At 42.2% G+C, this 18,364-nt stretch overlaps 3 protein-coding genes across 3 annotated transcripts; all 3 read right to left on the bottom strand.

Moving 5' to 3' along the window:
- Positions 1-942: 942 nt before the first annotated feature.
- Positions 943-1,724, bottom strand: LOC127010783 (histone H1-like). Its single transcript, XM_050885702.1, has one exon. The coding sequence runs from the start codon at positions 1,714-1,716 to the stop codon at positions 1,027-1,029; it is 690 nt and encodes a 229-aa protein (XP_050741659.1). The 5' UTR covers positions 1,717-1,724; the 3' UTR covers positions 943-1,026.
- Positions 1,725-6,035: 4,311 nt separating this feature from the next.
- LOC122818033 (histone H1-like) lies at positions 6,036-6,884 on the bottom strand. Its single transcript, XM_044091493.2, has one exon. It carries the CDS (start codon positions 6,870-6,872, stop codon positions 6,120-6,122), a length of 753 nt encoding a protein of 250 aa, XP_043947428.2. The 5' UTR covers positions 6,873-6,884; the 3' UTR covers positions 6,036-6,119.
- A 4,198-nt stretch (positions 6,885-11,082) lies between these two features.
- Positions 11,083-12,040, bottom strand: LOC122818043 (histone H1-like). The gene has a single exon (XM_044091504.2). It carries the CDS (start codon positions 12,026-12,028, stop codon positions 11,276-11,278), a length of 753 nt encoding a protein of 250 aa, XP_043947439.2. The 5' UTR covers positions 12,029-12,040; the 3' UTR covers positions 11,083-11,275.
- Between the last annotated feature and the right edge of the window lie 6,324 nt (positions 12,041-18,364).

The following is an 18,364-nucleotide window of genomic DNA, read 5'->3' as shown; positions in this document are numbered from 1 at the left end:
AATGCTCGACGAGCCCCGGGTAGCCACATATTTATACTTTTCCGTCTGCCTGCGCGTTCAGTTAGGGGTGGGTGCCCCAGACCTGAAAACATGGCTCGAGAAAAAGTATAAAGTTGAACGTGCTTGGGCACCATTATGATCAGTGAGTTGTGTTTGTGAAATCATAAGTGAAGTGAATAATGCCGCCGAAAACTAGTGGAAAGGCAGTTAAGAAGGCTGGCAAAGCCCAGAAGAACATCACCAAGAGCGACAAGAAGAAGAAGCGCAAGAGGAAGGAGAGCTACGCCATCTACATTTACAAGGTCCTGAAGCAGGTCCACCCCGACACGGGCATTTCGTCGAAGGCAATGAGCATCATGAACAGCTTTGTGAATGATATCTTCGAACGCATTGCTGCCGAGGCTTCTCGTCTGGCTCACTACAACAAGCGCTCGACTATCACCAGTCGGGAGATCCAAACGGCTGTTCGCCTACTTCTGCCCGGAGAGTTGGCGAAGCACGCCGTCAGTGAGGGAACCAAGGCTGTCACCAAGTACACCAGCTCCAAGTAATTTTCTCCTGCTGCGTATGGGGAGGAAGATCCAAAAAGGCCCTTTTCAGGGCCACAACATATTTAACCAAAGAAACTAAATTTTCAGCTTGCCGTTTGCCAATAAAATGCGTGATAAAAATTCAATTTATGTTTTTTTCTGAAGAACTTTGGAGCCATATATACTTTCCATTTAGATACTCTGGTAAAGCAGCTAAAATTAATGCGGCTACAAGGGTACACTTATAATTATTTGTATTAAGACACAAGTTATGACATATTCTTATTACATATTTCTTTTTTAATCATAAACTAATCGAGTCCAATCAAATGTGGAAAAATGCGAATGGCCATAAAATAATCGGATAAGTGAATTGAAAGTTTCTTTCTCCTGTAAACGAACGTTGTAGCCCTGAAAAGGGCTTGTTTAAATTTCAGATTTCAAAATCTAAAATTACGATTGCGAGCATGTACCAGCTACTGTACTTTTTCACAATTTACTTCTTGGCAGCCGTAGTCTTGGCTTTCGGTTTCTTAGCGGTAGCAGGCGCCGCTGCTTTCTTCACCGCCTTTTTGGGCTTAGCAGAGGCCGCTGGCTTGGCCTTTGCTGCTTTTGCTGCCTTCGGCTTCACTGCGGTCGACTTGGCCTTCGCTGCTGCTGGCTTCGCCTTCACGGTTCCAGTTTTCTTTGCATCCTTGGCCTTCGCCTTCTCTGTTTTCTTCTTCTCTGCGGTCTTTTTGGTGGCCACAGCCTTCTTAGCCTTGGGCTTCTTGTCGGTAGCTGCGGCGGCAACTTTCTTGGCGGTGGCTCCGGTCTTTTTGACGGCTACCTTCTTGCTTTTCACCTTCTTCTCAGCAGACGCAGGCTTCGGCTTCGGATCCTTCTTGGCGGAGGCCGACAGTTTGAATGAACCAGACGCGCCTTTTCCCTTTGTTTGGATCAACTTTCCATTGACCACGGCAGATTTCAAGTATTTCTTTATGAATGGAGCCAGCTTCTGGGCATCGCATTTGTAGGTGGCGGTGATGTATTTCTTGATTGCCAGAAGAGATGAGCCACCTCGTTCCTTCAAATTCTTGATAGAAGCGTCCACCATTTGTTGAGTTGGCGGATGCGATGGCGGGGCAACTGGCGCTGGGGGAGCAGCCACTGGGGAAGCGGACGTTGCAACTGCAGAATCAGACATTTTTTTTCACTAAACTACACTTTTTTGTATAGAAAACGGAGCGCGCGCTTGTGACCAACCTCCTTCGTTCGAATGAGAATCGAGGAGGAGAGCACTTCAATTGTGAGTCTGGCATCAGTCATTTGCTCTGCTAATTTTTGCTTGAAGTGCAAACTTTTTTTCTTATTTTCAGGGCTTAAGATACTAAAACTAAATAATTTTTTTATCGTTTTACATTCAAAAACGATAAATTAAGAAGGTAATGTGCTAGAAATGTTATGTTCTTGTTTTTGTAACCTTTTATAGCCGTATCAACTTCAAGATTGACATTCGTAACATGAATAATTACTTTAAAAAAACATTTTAAAATAAGATTTCTAGAAATATTTTGTAACTTGCTAAGGAAAAATGAAGTTTGAACATTTTACTTTAAGTAATACTACAAGTCTTTATACTTATTATTACTTGAGGTATTTTTTTATTTGTTTCAAGTTGTCCCTTGGCTACATGCAAAATTGGCTGTGAGAACACACTCGGCAATAGTTTTCTGATTGTTAAAAATATAGTTAACTTAAAATGTGGTATTTGTTCGATGTTTTCTTATATTTATTATGTCTTTGCTTAGCGCAGTCCAGCTTTTGGGGCATTATTATTAATAGTTTTCACTACATTTTGCTAATATCCGTCCCATATATAAATTCCATAGAGGCCTGAGACCACACTTAAGTTAATATTAAAGAAAAATATAAAAAGTACATGTTTTAATATTTTTCTTGTTTTTTATAAGACGTTATGCATTCCTTAGCAGCTATGTCTAATTTATAAATAGCGCTTAAAAGTTTTTATATTTTTTGTTGATGTTTGAATGTCTTATGTTGATCGTGGTTGTTCCATTAAACGCTACCCTTTCTCAATACATGCCGACATTCAAAACGAAATTTGTTAAAAAACATTTGATAAAAAAAAAAAATAAAATATATTGTAAAAAACTAATATTATATATTAGCTTTATCTAATATTTCAATATACTATAAACAATTTTCAGAAATATTTACATATAGCTACAAACTGTTTATTTTGCGTCCCTATTAAAAAATATCTTGGAGGTTGCACTGCAGTTAAAATTATAAAGAAAATATATGAAATTTTGTTTATTAAGCAACCAACAGATTCATTAGCCCAGTTAATATTTTTTTATGCTGCACTTAGTATTTTTTTTTATTTTTTCTGTTTGAAAGTCTTGACCATCGGTAACGCACAGCAGCTGTCACATAAAAAACCCCGGGAACTCAAATCAAAAGACAATTTCCGACTACTATTAAATTTTATCAAGGCAGTACAAATTGGAAAAATGAATTAACAATTATTCAATTCGCTTAAAAAAACGGGACGGAAAATAATTTTCTTTAATTTTATGTTAAAGCCTCCAGATAAAATTAGTATCCCATTGAATGTAATTTGTGGTCCTGAAAAGGACCGATTTGTACAAATTATGTAAGCGCACTGGCAGCCAGTTGAAGCCGTCTCGACTTAAGCACGCTCGCCGCGAATGCGACGGGCCAACTGGATGTCCTTGGGCATGATGGTGACACGCTTGGCATGAATGGCACACAAGTTGGTATCTTCAAAGAGGCCTACTAGATAGGCCTCGCTAGCTTCCTGCAGAGCCATCACCGCCGAGCTCTGGAATCGCAGGTCAGTCTTGAAGTCCTGAGCGATTTCACGCACCAGACGCTGGAAAGGCAGCTTGCGGATCAGCAGCTCGGTACTCTTCTGGTATCGACGGATCTCACGCAGGGCAACAGTTCCAGGGCGGTACCGATGAGGCTTCTTCACGCCTCCGGTGGCGGGAGCGCTCTTGCGAGCGGCCTTAGTAGCCAGTTGCTTACGTGGCGCCTTGCCACCAGTCGATTTGCGAGCGGTTTGCTTGGTACGGGCCATTTTCGAATTCACTGCTGTTCACGTTCACTTCACGTTTCAAAACACAATAAACGATAGCCGTATTTGCTACCTCCTTATATAGCAAAACGGGGAGGGTTGAAAAGAGAGGGAAGCAGAGTCCATCTCAGTTGTCGAGCGGAGAGCGAGACGAACATATCTTTCGGACTCGCTCGTGTTTCTGGGGGTTTAGGTATAAATATGAGCTCGTCGAAAATTTGGAAATAGTTCTTCAGTGACTTTCGTACCGTGCAGTGTGTTAACAGTAGAGAAGAGAAGTGAAATATGACTGGTCGTGGTAAAGGAGGCAAAGGCTTGGGAAAAGGAGGCGCCAAGCGTCACCGCAAAGTGCTGCGTGACAACATCCAGGGTATCACGAAGCCAGCTATCCGCCGTTTGGCTCGTCGTGGCGGTGTAAAACGCATCTCCGGACTTATATACGAGGAAACACGAGGCGTTCTGAAGGTGTTCTTGGAGAACGTTATCCGTGATGCCGTCACCTACACCGAACACGCCAAGAGGAAGACCGTCACCGCCATGGACGTTGTGTACGCACTGAAGAGGCAAGGCCGCACCCTGTACGGCTTCGGCGGTTAAAAAACTAGTACAGCTTGTACTTTTTCAGCAATCGGTCCTTTTCAGGACCACCATTTAAATTTCCAAAGAGACACATTTTCCAATAATGCTTTGATTCGAAAGTTGATGCTTCATAAATAATATATGTTTATTGAACCAAAATGAAATTTGAAATGAAAGTGGTTCAGGTAGATACACATCTATTTTGTACAGGCTGTGCCGCAGATACAGCATTGACGGAAATTCGCCATTTTGCGATGAACCTCTTAGGTCTTATTTCTGGCCGACTGCTATAGGACCAACGCTTATACAAAATCGACATCTGTTTCCCACACGTCCTTATACTTATTGTTTTAATAATATGGTATTAGTATTGAAAATTCTTCAATTCTTTGGTAACACCTTGGTCGTCCTGAAAAGGACGGTTGGGTTTGTTTTTTATGTACAAGTATGTATCAAACGTTTAAGCCTTCTTCTCGGTCTTTTTGGGCAACAGAACAGCCTGTATGTTGGGCAACACTCCACCCTGGGCAATGGTGACGCCGGAGAGCAGCTTGTTCAACTCCTCGTCGTTGCGGATGGCCAGCTGCAGATGACGCGGGATAATCCTAGTCTTCTTGTTGTCACGAGCAGCATTTCCAGCCAACTCGAGAACCTCAGCGGCCAGATATTCCATCACAGCAGCCAGGTAAACTGGAGCGCCGGCACCAACTCGCTCGGCATAGTTGCCCTTGCGGAGCAGACGGTGAATACGGCCTACTGGGAACTGAAGACCGGCACGGTTGGAGCGGGACTTCGCCTTTCCCTTCACTTTGCCACCTTTTCCACGACCAGACATTTTGCTTTACGAGTATTTCACTTAGTTCACTTTACACACTGAAAACGAATGCTCGACGAGCCCCGGGTAGCCACTATTTATACTTTTCCGTCTGCCTGCGCGTTCAGTTAGGGGTGGGTGCCCCAGACCTGAAAACATGGCTCGAGAAAAAGTATAAAGTTGAACGCGCTTGGGCACCATTATGATCAGTGAGTTGTGTTTGTGAAATCATAAGTGAAGTGAATAATGCCGCCGAAAACTAGTGGAAAGGCAGCCAAGAAGGCTGGCAAAGCCCAGAAGAACATCACCAAGAGCGACAAGAAGAAGAAGCGCAAGAGGAAGGAGAGCTACGCCATCTACATTTACAAGGTCCTGAAGCAGGTCCACCCCGACACGGGCATTTCGTCGAAGGCGATGAGCATCATGAACAGCTTTGTGAATGATATCTTCGAACGCATTGCTGCCGAGGCTTCTCGTCTGGCTCACTACAACAAGCGCTCGACTATCACCAGTCGGGAGATCCAAACGGCTGTTCGCCTACTTCTGCCCGGAGAGTTGGCGAAGCACGCCGTCAGTGAGGGAACCAAGGCTGTCACCAAGTACACCAGCTCCAAGTAATTTTCTCCTGCTGCGTATGGGGAGGAAGATCCAAAAAGGCCCTTTTCAGGGCCACAACATATTTAACCAAAGAAACTAAATTTTCAGCTTGCCGTTTGCCAATAAAATGCGTGATAAAAATTCAATTTATGTTTTTTTCTGAAGAACTTTGGAGCCATATATACTTTCCATTTAGATACTCTGGTAAAGCAGCTAAAATTAATGCGGCTACAAGGGTACACTTATAATTATTTGTATTAAGACACAAGTTATGACATATTCTTATTACATATTTCTTTTTTAATCATAAACTAATCGAGTCCAATCAAATGTGGAAAAATGCGAATGGCCATAAAATAATCGGATAAGTGAATTGAAAGTTTCTTTCTCCTGTAAACGAACGTTGTAGCCCTGAAAAGGGCTTGTTTAAATTTCAGATTTCAAAATCTAAAATTACGATTGCGAGCATGTACCAGCTACTGTACTTTTTCACAATTTACTTCTTGGCAGCCGTAGTCTTGGCTTTCGGTTTCTTAGCGGTAGCAGGCGCCGCTGCTTTCTTCACCGCCTTTTTGGGCTTAGCAGAGGCCGCTGGCTTGGCCTTTGCTGCTTTTGCTGCCTTCGGCTTCACTGCGGTCGACTTGGCCTTCGCTGCTGCTGGCTTCGCCTTCACGGTTCCAGTTTTCTTTGCATCCTTGGCCTTCGCCTTCTCTGTTTTCTTCTTCTCTGCGGTCTTTTTGGTGGCCACAGCCTTCTTAGCCTTGGGCTTCTTGTCGGTAGCTGCGGCGGCAACTTTCTTGGCGGTGGCTCCGGTCTTTTTGACGGCTACCTTCTTGCTTTTCACCTTCTTCTCAGCAGACGCAGGCTTCGGCTTCGGATCCTTCTTGGCGGAGGCCGACAGTTTGAATGAACCAGACGCGCCTTTTCCCTTTGTTTGGATCAACTTTCCATTGACCACGGCAGATTTCAAGTATTTCTTTATGAATGGAGCCAGCTTCTGGGCATCGCATTTGTAGGTGGCGGTGATGTATTTCTTGATTGCCAGAAGAGATGAGCCACCTCGTTCCTTCAAATTCTTAATAGAAGCGTCCACCATTTGTTGAGTTGGCGGATGCGATGGCGGGGCAGCGGCCTTCTTTGCTTTTAAGGCAGCGGAACCAGATGCCTTTTTGGTGGCCAGCTTCTTCTCAACTGGCGCTGGGGGAGCAGCCACTGGGGAAGCGGACGTTGCAACTGCAGAATCAGACATTTTTTTTCACTAAACTACACTTTTTTGTATAGAAAACGGAGCGCGCGCTTGTGACCAACCTCCTTCGTTCGAATGAGAATCGAGGAGGAGAGCACTTCAACTGTGAGTCTGGCATCAGTCATTTGCTCTGCTAATTTTTGCTTGAAGTGCAAACTTATTTTCTTATTTTCAGGGCTTAAGATACTAAAACTAAATAATTTTTTTATCGTTTTACATTCAAAAACGATAAATTAAGAAGGTAATGTGCTAGAAATGTTATGTTCTTGTTTTTGTAACCTTTTATAGCCGTATCAACTTCAAGATTGACATTCGTAACATGAATAATTACTTTAAAAAAACATTTTAAAATAAGATTTCTAGAAATATTTTGTAACTTGCTAAGGAAAAATGAAGTTTGAACATTTTACTTTAAGTAATACTACAAGTCTTTATACTTATTATTACTTGAGGTATTTTTTTATTTGTTTCAAGTTGTCCCTTGGCTACATGCAAAATTGGCTGTGAGAACACACTCGGCAATAGTTTTCTGATTGTTAAAAATATAGTTAACTTAAAATGTGGTATTTGTTCGATGTTTTCTTATATTTATTATGTCTTTGCTTAGCGCAGTCCAGCTTTTGGGGCATTATTATTAATAGTTTTCACTACATTTTGCTAATATCCGTCCCATATATAAATTCCATTGAGGCCTGAGACCACACTTAAGTTAATATTAAAGAAAAAATATAAAAAGTACATGTTTTAATATTTTTCTTGTTTTTTATAAGACGTTATGCATTCCTTAGCAGCTATGTCTAATTTATAAATAGCGCTCAAAAGTTTTTATATTATTTGTTGATGTTTGAATGTCTTATGTTGATCGTGGTTGTTCCATATAACGCTACCCTTTCTCAATACATGCCGACATTCAAAACGAAATTTGTTAAAAAACATTTGATAAAAAAAAAATAAAATATATTGTAAAAAACTAATATTATATATTAGCTTTATCTAATATTTCAAAATACTCTAAACAATTTTCAGAAATATATACATATAGCTACAAACTGTTTATTTTGCGTCCCTATTAAAAAATATCTTGGAGGTTGCACTGCAGTTAAAATTATAAAGAAAATATATGAAATTTTGTTTATTAAGCAACCAACAGATTCATTAGCCCAGTTAATATTTTTTTATGCTGCATTTAGTATTTTTTTTTATTTTTTCTGTTTGAAAGTCTTGACCATCGGTACCGCACAGCAGCTGTCACATAAAAAACCCCGGGAACTCAAATCAAAAGACAATTTCCGACTACTATTAAATTTTATCAAGGCAGTACAAATTGGAAAAATGAATTAACAATTATTCAATTCGCTTAAAAAAACGGGACGGAAAATAATTTTCTTTAATTTTATGTTAAAGCCTCCAGATAAAATTAGTATCCCATTGAATGTAATTTGTGGTCCTGAAAAGGACCGATTTGTACAAATTATGTAAGCGCACTGGCAGCCAGTTGAAGCCGTCTCGACTTAAGCACGCTCGCCGCGAATGCGACGGGCCAACTGGATGTCCTTGGGCATGATGGTGACACGCTTGGCATGAATGGCACACAAGTTGGTATCTTCAAAGAGGCCTACTAGATATGCCTCGCTAGCTTCCTGCAGAGCCATCACCGCCGAGCTCTGGAATCGCAGGTCAGTCTTGAAGTCCTGAGCGATTTCACGCACCAGACGCTGGAAAGGCAGCTTGCGGATCAGCAGCTCGGTACTCTTCTGGTATCGACGGATCTCACGCAGGGCAACAGTTCCAGGGCGGTACCGATGAGGCTTCTTCACGCCTCCGGTGGCGGGAGCGCTCTTGCGAGCGGCCTTAGTAGCCAGTTGCTTACGTGGCGCCTTGCCACCAGTCGATTTGCGAGCGGTTTGCTTGGTACGGGCCATTTTCGAATTCACTGCTGTTCACGTTCACTTCACGTTTCAAAACACAATAAACGATAGCCGCATTTGCTACCTCCTTATATAGCAAAACGGGGAGGGTTGAAAAGAGAGGGAAGCAGAGTCCATCTCAGTTGTCGAGCGGAGAGCGAGACGAACATATCTTTCGGACTCGCTCGTGTTTCTGGGGGTTTAGGTATAAATATGAGCTCGTCGAAAATTTGGAAATAGTTCTTCAGTGACTTTCGTACCGTGCAGTGTGTTAACAGTAGAGAAGAGAAGTGAAATATGACTGGTCGTGGTAAAGGAGGCAAAGGCTTGGGAAAAGGAGGCGCCAAGCGTCACCGCAAAGTGCTGCGTGACAACATCCAGGGTATCACGAAGCCAGCTATCCGCCGTTTGGCTCGTCGTGGCGGTGTAAAACGCATCTCCGGACTTATATACGAGGAAACACGAGGCGTTCTGAAGGTGTTCTTGGAGAACGTTATCCGTGATGCCGTCACCTACACCGAACACGCCAAGAGGAAGACCGTCACCGCCATGGACGTTGTGTACGCACTGAAGAGGCAAGGCCGCACCCTGTACGGCTTCGGCGGTTAAAAAACTAGTACAGCTTGTACTTTTTCAGCAATCGGTCCTTTTCAGGACCACCATTTAAATTTCCAAAGAGACACATTTTCCAATAATGCTTTGATTCGAAAGTTGATGCTTCATAAATAATATATGTTTATTGAACCAAAATGAAATTTGAAATGAAAGTGGTTCAGGTAGATACACATCTATTTTGTACAGGCTGTGCCGCAGATACAGCATTGACGGAAATTCGCCATTTTGCGATGAACCTCTTAGGTCTTATTTCTGGCCGACTGCTATAGGACCAACGCTTATACAAAATCGACATCAGTTTCCCACACGTCCTTATACTTATTGTTTTAATAATATGGTATTAGTATTGAAAATTCTTCAATTCTTTGGTAACACCTTGGTCGTCCTGAAAAGGACGGTTGGGTTTGTTTTTTATGTACAAGTATGTATCAAACGTTTAAGCCTTCTTCTCGGTCTTTTTGGGCAACAGAACAGCCTGTATGTTGGGCAACACTCCACCCTGGGCAATGGTGACGCCGGAGAGCAGCTTGTTCAACTCCTCGTCGTTGCGGATGGCCAGCTGCAGATGACGCGGGATAATCCTAGTCTTCTTGTTGTCACGAGCAGCATTTCCAGCCAACTCGAGAACCTCAGCGGCCAGATATTCCATCACAGCAGCCAGGTAAACTGGAGCGCCGGCACCAACTCGCTCGGCATAGTTGCCCTTGCGGAGCAGACGGTGAATACGGCCTACTGGGAACTGAAGACCGGCACGGTTGGAGCGGGACTTCGCCTTTCCCTTCACTTTGCCACCTTTTCCACGACCAGACATTTTGCTTTACGAGTATTTCAATTAGTTCACTTTACACACTAAAAACGAATGCTCGACGAGCCCCGGGTAGCCACATATTTATACTTTTCCGTCTGCCTGCGCGTTCAGTTAGGGGTGGGTGCCCCAGACCTGAAAACATGGCTCGAGAAAAAGTATAAAGTTGAACGCGCTTGGGCACCATTATGATCAGTGAGTTGTGTTTGTGAAATCATAAGTGAAGTGAATAATGCCGCCGAAAACTAGTGGAAAGGCAGCCAAGAAGGCTGGCAAAGCCCAGAAGAACATCACCAAGAGCGACAAGAAGAAGAAGCGCAAGAGGAAGGAGAGCTACGCCATCTACATTTACAAGGTCCTGAAGCAGGTCCACCCCGACACGGGCATTTCGTCGAAGGCGATGAGCATCATGAACAGCTTTGTGAATGATATCTTCGAACGCATTGCTGCCGAGGCTTCTCGTCTGGCTCACTACAACAAGCGCTCGACTATCACCAGTCGGGAGATCCAAACGGCTGTTCGCCTACTTCTGCCCGGAGAGTTGGCGAAGCACGCCGTCAGTGAGGGAACCAAGGCTGTCACCAAGTACACCAGCTCCAAGTAATTTTCTCCTGCTGCGTATGGGGAGGAAGATCCAAAAAGGCCCTTTTCAGGGCCACAACATATTTAACCAAAGAAACTAAATTTTCAGCTTGCCGTTTGCCAATAAAATGCGTGATAAAAATTCAATTTATGTTTTTTTCTGAAGAACTTTGGAGCCATATATACTTTCCATTTAGATACTCTGGTAAAGCAGCTAAAATTAATGCGGCTACAAGGGTACACTTATAATTATTTGTATTAAGACACAAGTTATGACATATTCTTATTACATATTTCTTTTTTAATCATAAACTAATCGAGTCCAATTAAATGTGGAAAAATGCGAATGGCCATAAAATAATCGGATAAGTGAATTGAAAGTTTCTTTCTCCTGTAAACGAACGTTGTAGCCCTGAAAAGGGCTTGTTTAAATTTCAGATTTCAAAATCTAAAATTACGATTGCGAGCATGTACCAGGTACTGTACTTTTTCACAATTTACTTCTTGGCAGCCGTAGTCTTGGCTTTCGGTTTCTTAGCGGTAGCAGGCGCCGCTGCTTTCTTCACCGCCTTTTTGGGCTTAGCAGAGGCCGCTGGCTTGGCCTTTGCTGCTTTTGCTGCCTTCGGCTTCACTGCGGTCGACTTGGCCTTCGCTGCTGCTGGCTTCGCCTTCACGGTTCCAGTTTTCTTTGCATCCTTGGCCTTCGCCTTCTCTGTTTTCTTCTTCTCTGCGGTCTTTTTGGTGGCCACAGCCTTCTTAGCCTTGGGCTTCTTGTCGGTAGCTGCGGCGGCAACTTTCTTGGCGGTGGCTCCGGTCTTTTTGACGGCTACCTTCTTGCTTTTCACCTTCTTCTCAGCAGACGCAGGCTTCGGCTTCGGATCCTTCTTGGCGGAGGCCGACAGTTTGAATGAACCAGACGCGCCTTTTCCCTTTGTTTGGATCAACTTTCCATTGACCACGGCAGATTTCAAGTATTTCTTTATGAATGGAGCCAGCTTCTGGGCATCGCATTTGTAGGTGGCGGTGATGTATTTCTTGATTGCCAGAAGAGATGAGCCACCTCGTTCCTTCAAATTCTTGATAGAAGCGTCCACCATTTGTTGAGTTGGCGGATGCGATGGCGGGGCAGCGGCCTTCTTTGCTTTTAAGGCAGCGGAACCAGATGCCTTTTTGGTGGCCAGCTTCTTCTCAACTGGCGCTGGGGGAGCAGCCACTGGGGAAGCGGACGTTGCAACTGCAGAATCAGACATTTTTTTTCACTAAACTACACTTTTTTGTATAGAAAACGGAGCGCGCGCTTGTGACCAACCTCCTTCGTTCGAATGAGAATCGAGGAGGAGAGCACTTCAACTGTGAGTCTGGCATCAGTCATTTGCTCTGCTAATTTTTGCTTGAAGTGCAAACTTATTTTCTTATTTTCAGGGCTTAAGATACTAAAACTAAATAATTTTTTTATCGTTTTACATTCAAAAACGATAAATTAAGAAGGTAATGTGCTAGAAATGTTATGTTCTTGTTTTTGTAACCTTTTATAGCCGTATCAACTTCAAGATTGACATTCGTAACATGAATAATTACTTTAAAAAAACATTTTAAAATAAGATTTCTAGAAATATTTTGTAACTTGCTAAGGAAAAATGAAGTTTGAACATTTTACTTTAAGTAATACTACAAGTCTTTATACTTATTATTACTTTAGGTATTTTTTTATTTGTTTCAAGTTGTCCCTTGGCTACATGCAAAATTGGCTGTGAGAACACACTCGGCAATAGTTTTCTGATTGTTAAAAATATAGTTAACTTAAAATGTGGTATTTGTTCGATGTTTTCTTATATTTATTATGTCTTTGCTTAGCGCAGTCCAGCTTTTGGGGCATTGTTATTAATAGTTTTCACTACATTTTGCTAATATCCGTCCCATATATAAATTCCATTGAGGCCTGAGACCACACTTAAGTTAATATTAAAGAAAAAATATATAAAGGACATGTTTTAATATTTTTCTTGTTTTTTATAAGACGTTATGCATTCCTTAGCAGCTATGTCTAATTTATAAATAGCGCTCAAAAGTTTTTATATTTTTTGTTGATGTTTGAATGTCTTATGTTGATCGTGGTTGTTCCATATAACGCTACCCTTTCTCAATACATGCCGACATTCAAAACGAAATTTGTTAAAAAACATTTGATAAAAAAAAAATAAAATATATTGTAAAAAACTAATATTATATATTAGCTTTATCTAATATTTCAAAATACTCTAAACAATTTTCAGAAATATATACATATAGCTACAAACTGTTTATTTTGCGTCCCTATTAAAAAATATCTTGGAGGTTGCACTGCAGTTAAAATTATAAAGAAAATATATGAAATTTTGTTTATTAAGCAACCAACAGATTCATTAGCCCAGTTAATATTTTTTTATGCTGCATTTAGTATTTTTTTTTATTTTTTCTGTTTGAAAGTCTTGACCATCGGTACCGCACAGCAGCTGTCACATAAAAAACCCCGGGAACTCAAATCAAAAGACAATTTCCGACTACTATTAAATTTTATCAAGGCAGTACAAATTGGAAAAATGAATTAACAATTATTCAATTCGCTTAAAAAAACGGGACGGAAAATAATTTTCTTTAATTTTATGTTAAAGCCTCCAGATAAAATTAGTATCTCATTGAATTAATTTGTGGTCCTGAAAAGGACCGATTTGTACAAATTATGTTAGCGCACTGGCAGCCAGTTGAAGCCGTCTCGACCTAAGCACGCTCGCCGCGAATGCGACGGGCCAACTGGATGTCCTTGGGCATGATGGTGACACGCTTGGCATGAATGGCACACAAGTTGGTATCTTCAAAGAGGCCTACTAGATAGGCCTCGCTAGCTTCCTGCAGAGCCATCACCGCCGAGCTCTGGAATCGCAGGTCAGTCTTGAAGTCCTGAGCGATTTCACGCACCAGACGCTGGAAAGGCAGCTTGCGGATCAGCAGCTCGGTACTCTTCTGGTATCGACGGATCTCACGCAGGGCAACAGTTCCAGGGCGGTACCGATGAGGCTTCTTCACGCCTCCGGTGGCGGGAGCGCTCTTGCGAGCGGCCTTAGTAGCCAGTTGCTTACGTGGCGCCTTGCCACCAGTCGATTTGCGAGCGGTTTGCTTGGTACGGGCCATTTTCGAATTCACTGCTGTTCACGTTCACTTCACGTTTCAAAACACAATAAACGATAGCCGCATTTGCTACCTCCTTATATACCAAAACGGGGAGGGTTGAAAAGAGAGGGAAGCAGAGTCCATCTCAGTTGTCGAGCGGAGAGCGAGACGAACATATCTTTCGGACTCGCTCGTGTTTCTGGGGGTTTAGGTATAAATATGAGCTCGTCGAAAATTTGGAAATAGTTCTTCAGTGACTTTCGTACCGTGCAGTGTGTTAACAGTAGAGAAGAGAAGTGAAATATGACTGGTCGTGGTAAAGGAGGCAAAGGCTTGGGAAAAGGAGGCGCCAAGCGTCACCGCAAAGTGCTGCGTGACAACATCCAGGGTATCACGAAGCCAGCTATCCGCCGTTTGGCTCGTCGTGGCGGTGTAAAACGCATCTCCGGACTTATATACGAGGAAACACGAGGCGTTCTGAAGGTGTTCTTGGAGAACGTTATCCGTGATGCCGTCACCTACACCGAACACGCCAAGAGGAAGACCGTCACCGCCATGGACGTTGTGTACGCACTGAAGAGGCAAGGCCGCACCCTGTACGGCTTCGGCGGTTAAAAAACTAGTACAGCTTGTACTTTTTCAGCAATCGGTCCTTTTCAGGACCACCATTTAAATTTCCAAAGAGACACATTTTCCAATAATGCTTTGATTCGAAAGTTGATGCTTCATAAATAATATATGTTTATTGAACCAAAATGAAATTTGAAATGAAAGTGGTTCAGGTAGATACACATCTATTTTGTACAGGCTGTGCCGCAGATACAGCATTGACGGAAATTCGCCATTTTGCGATGAACCTCTTAGGTCTTATTTCTGGCCGACTGCTATAGGACCAACGCTTATACAAAATCGACATCTGTTTCCCACACGTCCTTATACTTATTGTTTTAATAATATGGTATTAGTATTGAAAATTCTTCAATTCTTTGGTAACACCTTGGTCGTCCTGAAAAGGACGGTTGGGTTTGTTTTTTATGTACAAGTATGTATCAAACGTTTAAGCCTTCTTCTCGGTCTTTTTGGGCAACAGAACAGCCTGTATGTTGGGCAACACTCCACCCTGGGCAATGGTGACGCCGGAGAGCAGCTTGTTCAACTCCTCGTCGTTGCGGATGGCCAGCTGCAGATGACGCGGGATAATCCTAGTCTTCTTGTTGTCACGAGCAGCATTTCCAGCCAACTCGAGAACCTCAGCGGCCAGATATTCCATCACAGCAGCCAGGTAAACTGGAGCGCCGGCACCAACTCGCTCGGCATAGTTGCCCTTGCGGAGCAGACGGTGAATACGGCCTACTGGGAACTGAAGACCGGCACGGTTGGAGCGGGACTTCGCCTTTCCCTTCACTTTGCCACCTTTTCCACGACCAGACATTTTGCTTTACGAGTATTTCACTTAGTTCACTTTACACACTAAAAACGAATGCTCGACGAGCCCCGGGTAGCCACATATTTATACTTTTCCGTCTGCCTGCGCGTTCAGTTAGGGGTGGGTGCCCCAGACCTGAAAACATGGCTCGAGAAAAAGTATAAAGTTGAACGCGCTTGGGCACCATTATGATCAGTGAGTTGTGTTTGTGAAATCATAAGTGAAGTGAATAATGCCGCCGAAAACTAGTGGAAAGGCAGCCAAGAAGGCTGGCAAAGCCCAGAAGAACATCACCAAGAGCGACAAGAAGAAGAAGCGCAAGAGGAAGGAGAGCTACGCCATCTACATTTACAAGGTCCTGAAGCAGGTCCACCCCGACACGGGCATTTCGTCGAAGGCGATGAGCATCATGAACAGCTTTGTGAATGATATCTTCGAACGCATTGCTGCCGAGGCTTCTCGTCTGGCTCACTACAACAAGCGCTCGACTATCACCAGTCGGGAGATCCAAACGGCTGTTCGCCTACTTCTGCCCGGAGAGTTGGCGAAGCACGCCGTCAGTGAGGGAACCAAGGCTGTCACCAAGTACACCAGCTCCAAGTAATTTTCTCCTGCTGCGTATGGGGAGGAAGATCCAAAAAGGCCCTTTTCAGGGCCACAACATATTTAACCAAAGAAACTAAATTTTCAGCTTGCCGTTTGCCAATAAAATGCGTGATAAAAATTCAATTTATGTTTTTTTCTGAAGAACTTTGGAGCCATATATACTTTCCATTTAGATACTCTGGTAAAGCAGCTAAAATTAATGCGGCTACAAGGGTACACTTATAATTATTTGTATTAAGACACAAGTTATGACATATTCTTATTACATATTTCTTTTTTAATCATAAACTAATCGAGTCCAATCAAATGTGGAAAAATGCGAATGGCCATAAAATAATCGGATAAGTGAATTGAAAGTTTCTTTCTCCTATAAACGAACGTTGTAGCCCTGAAAAGGGCTTGTTTAAATTTCAGATTTCAAAATCTAAAATTACGATTGCGAGCATGTACCAGCTACTGTACTTTTTCACAATTTACTTCTTGGCAGCCGTAGTCTTGGCTTTCGGTTTCTTAGCGGTAGCAGGCGCCGCTGCTTTCTTCACCGCCTTTTTGGGCTTAGCAGAGGCCGCTGGCTTGGCCTTTGCTGCTTTTGCTGCCTTCGGCTTCACTGCGGTCGACTTGGCCTTCGCTGCTGCTGGCTTCGCCTTCACGGTTCCAGTTTTCTTTGCATCCTTGGCCTTCGCCTTCTCTGTTTTCTTCTTCTCTGCGGTCTTTTTGGTGGCCACAGCCTTCTTAGCCTTGGGCTTCTTGTCGGTAGCTGCGGCGGCAACTTTCTTGGCGGTGGCTCCGGTCTTTTTGACGGCTACCTTCTTGCTTTTCACCTTCTTCTCAGCAGACGCAGGCTTCGGCTTCGGATCCTTCTTGGCGGAGGCCGACAGTTTGAATGAACCAGACGCGCCTTTTCCCTTTGTTTGGATCAACTTTCCATTGACCACGGCAGATTTCAAGTATTTCTTTATGAATGGAGCCAGCTTCTGGGCATCGCATTTGTAGGTGGCGGTGATGTATTTCTTGATTGCCAGAAGAGATGAGCCACCTCGTTCCTTCAAATTCTTAATAGAAGCGTCCACCATTTGTTGAGTTGGCGGATGCGATGGCGGGGCAGCGGCCTTCTTTGCTTTTAAGGCAGCGGAACCAGATGCCTTTTTGGTGGCCAGCTTCTTCTCAACTGGCGCTGGGGGAGCAGCCACTGGGGAAGCGGACGTTGCAACTGCAGAATCAGACATTTTTTTTCACTAAACTACACTTTTTTGTATAGAAAACGGAGCGCGCGCTTGTGACCAACCTCCTTCGTTCGAATGAGAATCGAGGAGGAGAGCACTTCAACTGTGAGTCTGGCATCAGTCATTTGCTCTGCTAATTTTTGCTTGAAGTGCAAACTTATTTTCTTATTTTCAGGGCTTAAGATACTAAAACTAAATAATTTTTTTATCGTTTTACATTCAAAAACGATAAATTAAGAAGGTAATGTGCTAGAAATGTTATGTTCTTGTTTTTGTAACCTTTTATAGCCGTATCAACTTCAAGATTGACATTCGTAACATGAATAATTACTTTAAAAAAACATTTTAAAATAAGATTTCTAGAAATATTTTGTAACTTGCTAAGGAAAAATGAAGTTTGAACATTTTACTTTAAGTAATACTACAAGTCTTTATACTTATTATTACTTTAGGTATTTTTTTATTTGTTTCAAGTTGTCCCTTGGCTACATGCAAAATTGGCTGTGAGAACACACTCGGCAATAGTTTTCTGATTGTTAAAAATATAGTTAACTTAAAATGTGGTATTTGTTCGATGTTTTCTTATATTTATTATGTCTTTGCTTAGCGCAGTCCAGCTTTTGGGGCATTATTATTAATAGTTTTCACTACATTTTGCTAATATCCGTCCCATATATAAATTCCATAGAGGCCTGAGACCACACTTAAGTTAATATTAAAGAAAAATATAAAAAGTACATGTTTTAATATTTTTCTTGTTTTTTATAAGACGTTATGCATTCCTTAGCAGCTATGTCTAATTTATAAATAGCGCTTAAAAGTTTTTATATTTTTTGTTGATGTTTGAATGTCTTATGTTGATCGTGGTTGTTCCATTAAACGCTACCCTTTCTCAATACATGCCGACATTCAAAACGAAATTTGTTAAAAAACATTTGATAAAAAAAAAAAATAAAATATATTGTAAAAAACTAATATTATATATTAGCTTTATCTAATATTTCAGTATACTATAAACAATTTTCAGAAATATTTACATATAGCTACAAACTGTTTATTTTGCGTCCCTATTAAAAAATATCTTGGAGGTTGCACTGCAGTTAAAATTATAAAGAAAATATATGAAATTTTGTTTATTAAGCAACCAACAGATTCATTAGCCCAGTTAATATTTTTTTATGCTG

The sequence above is a fragment of the Drosophila biarmipes genome, chromosome 2L, assembly GCF_025231255.1.
Source record: "Drosophila biarmipes strain raj3 chromosome 2L, RU_DBia_V1.1, whole genome shotgun sequence".
NCBI lineage: Eukaryota > Metazoa > Arthropoda > Insecta > Diptera > Drosophilidae > Drosophila > Drosophila biarmipes.
This window is presented reverse-complemented; position numbering and strand designations above follow the sequence as displayed.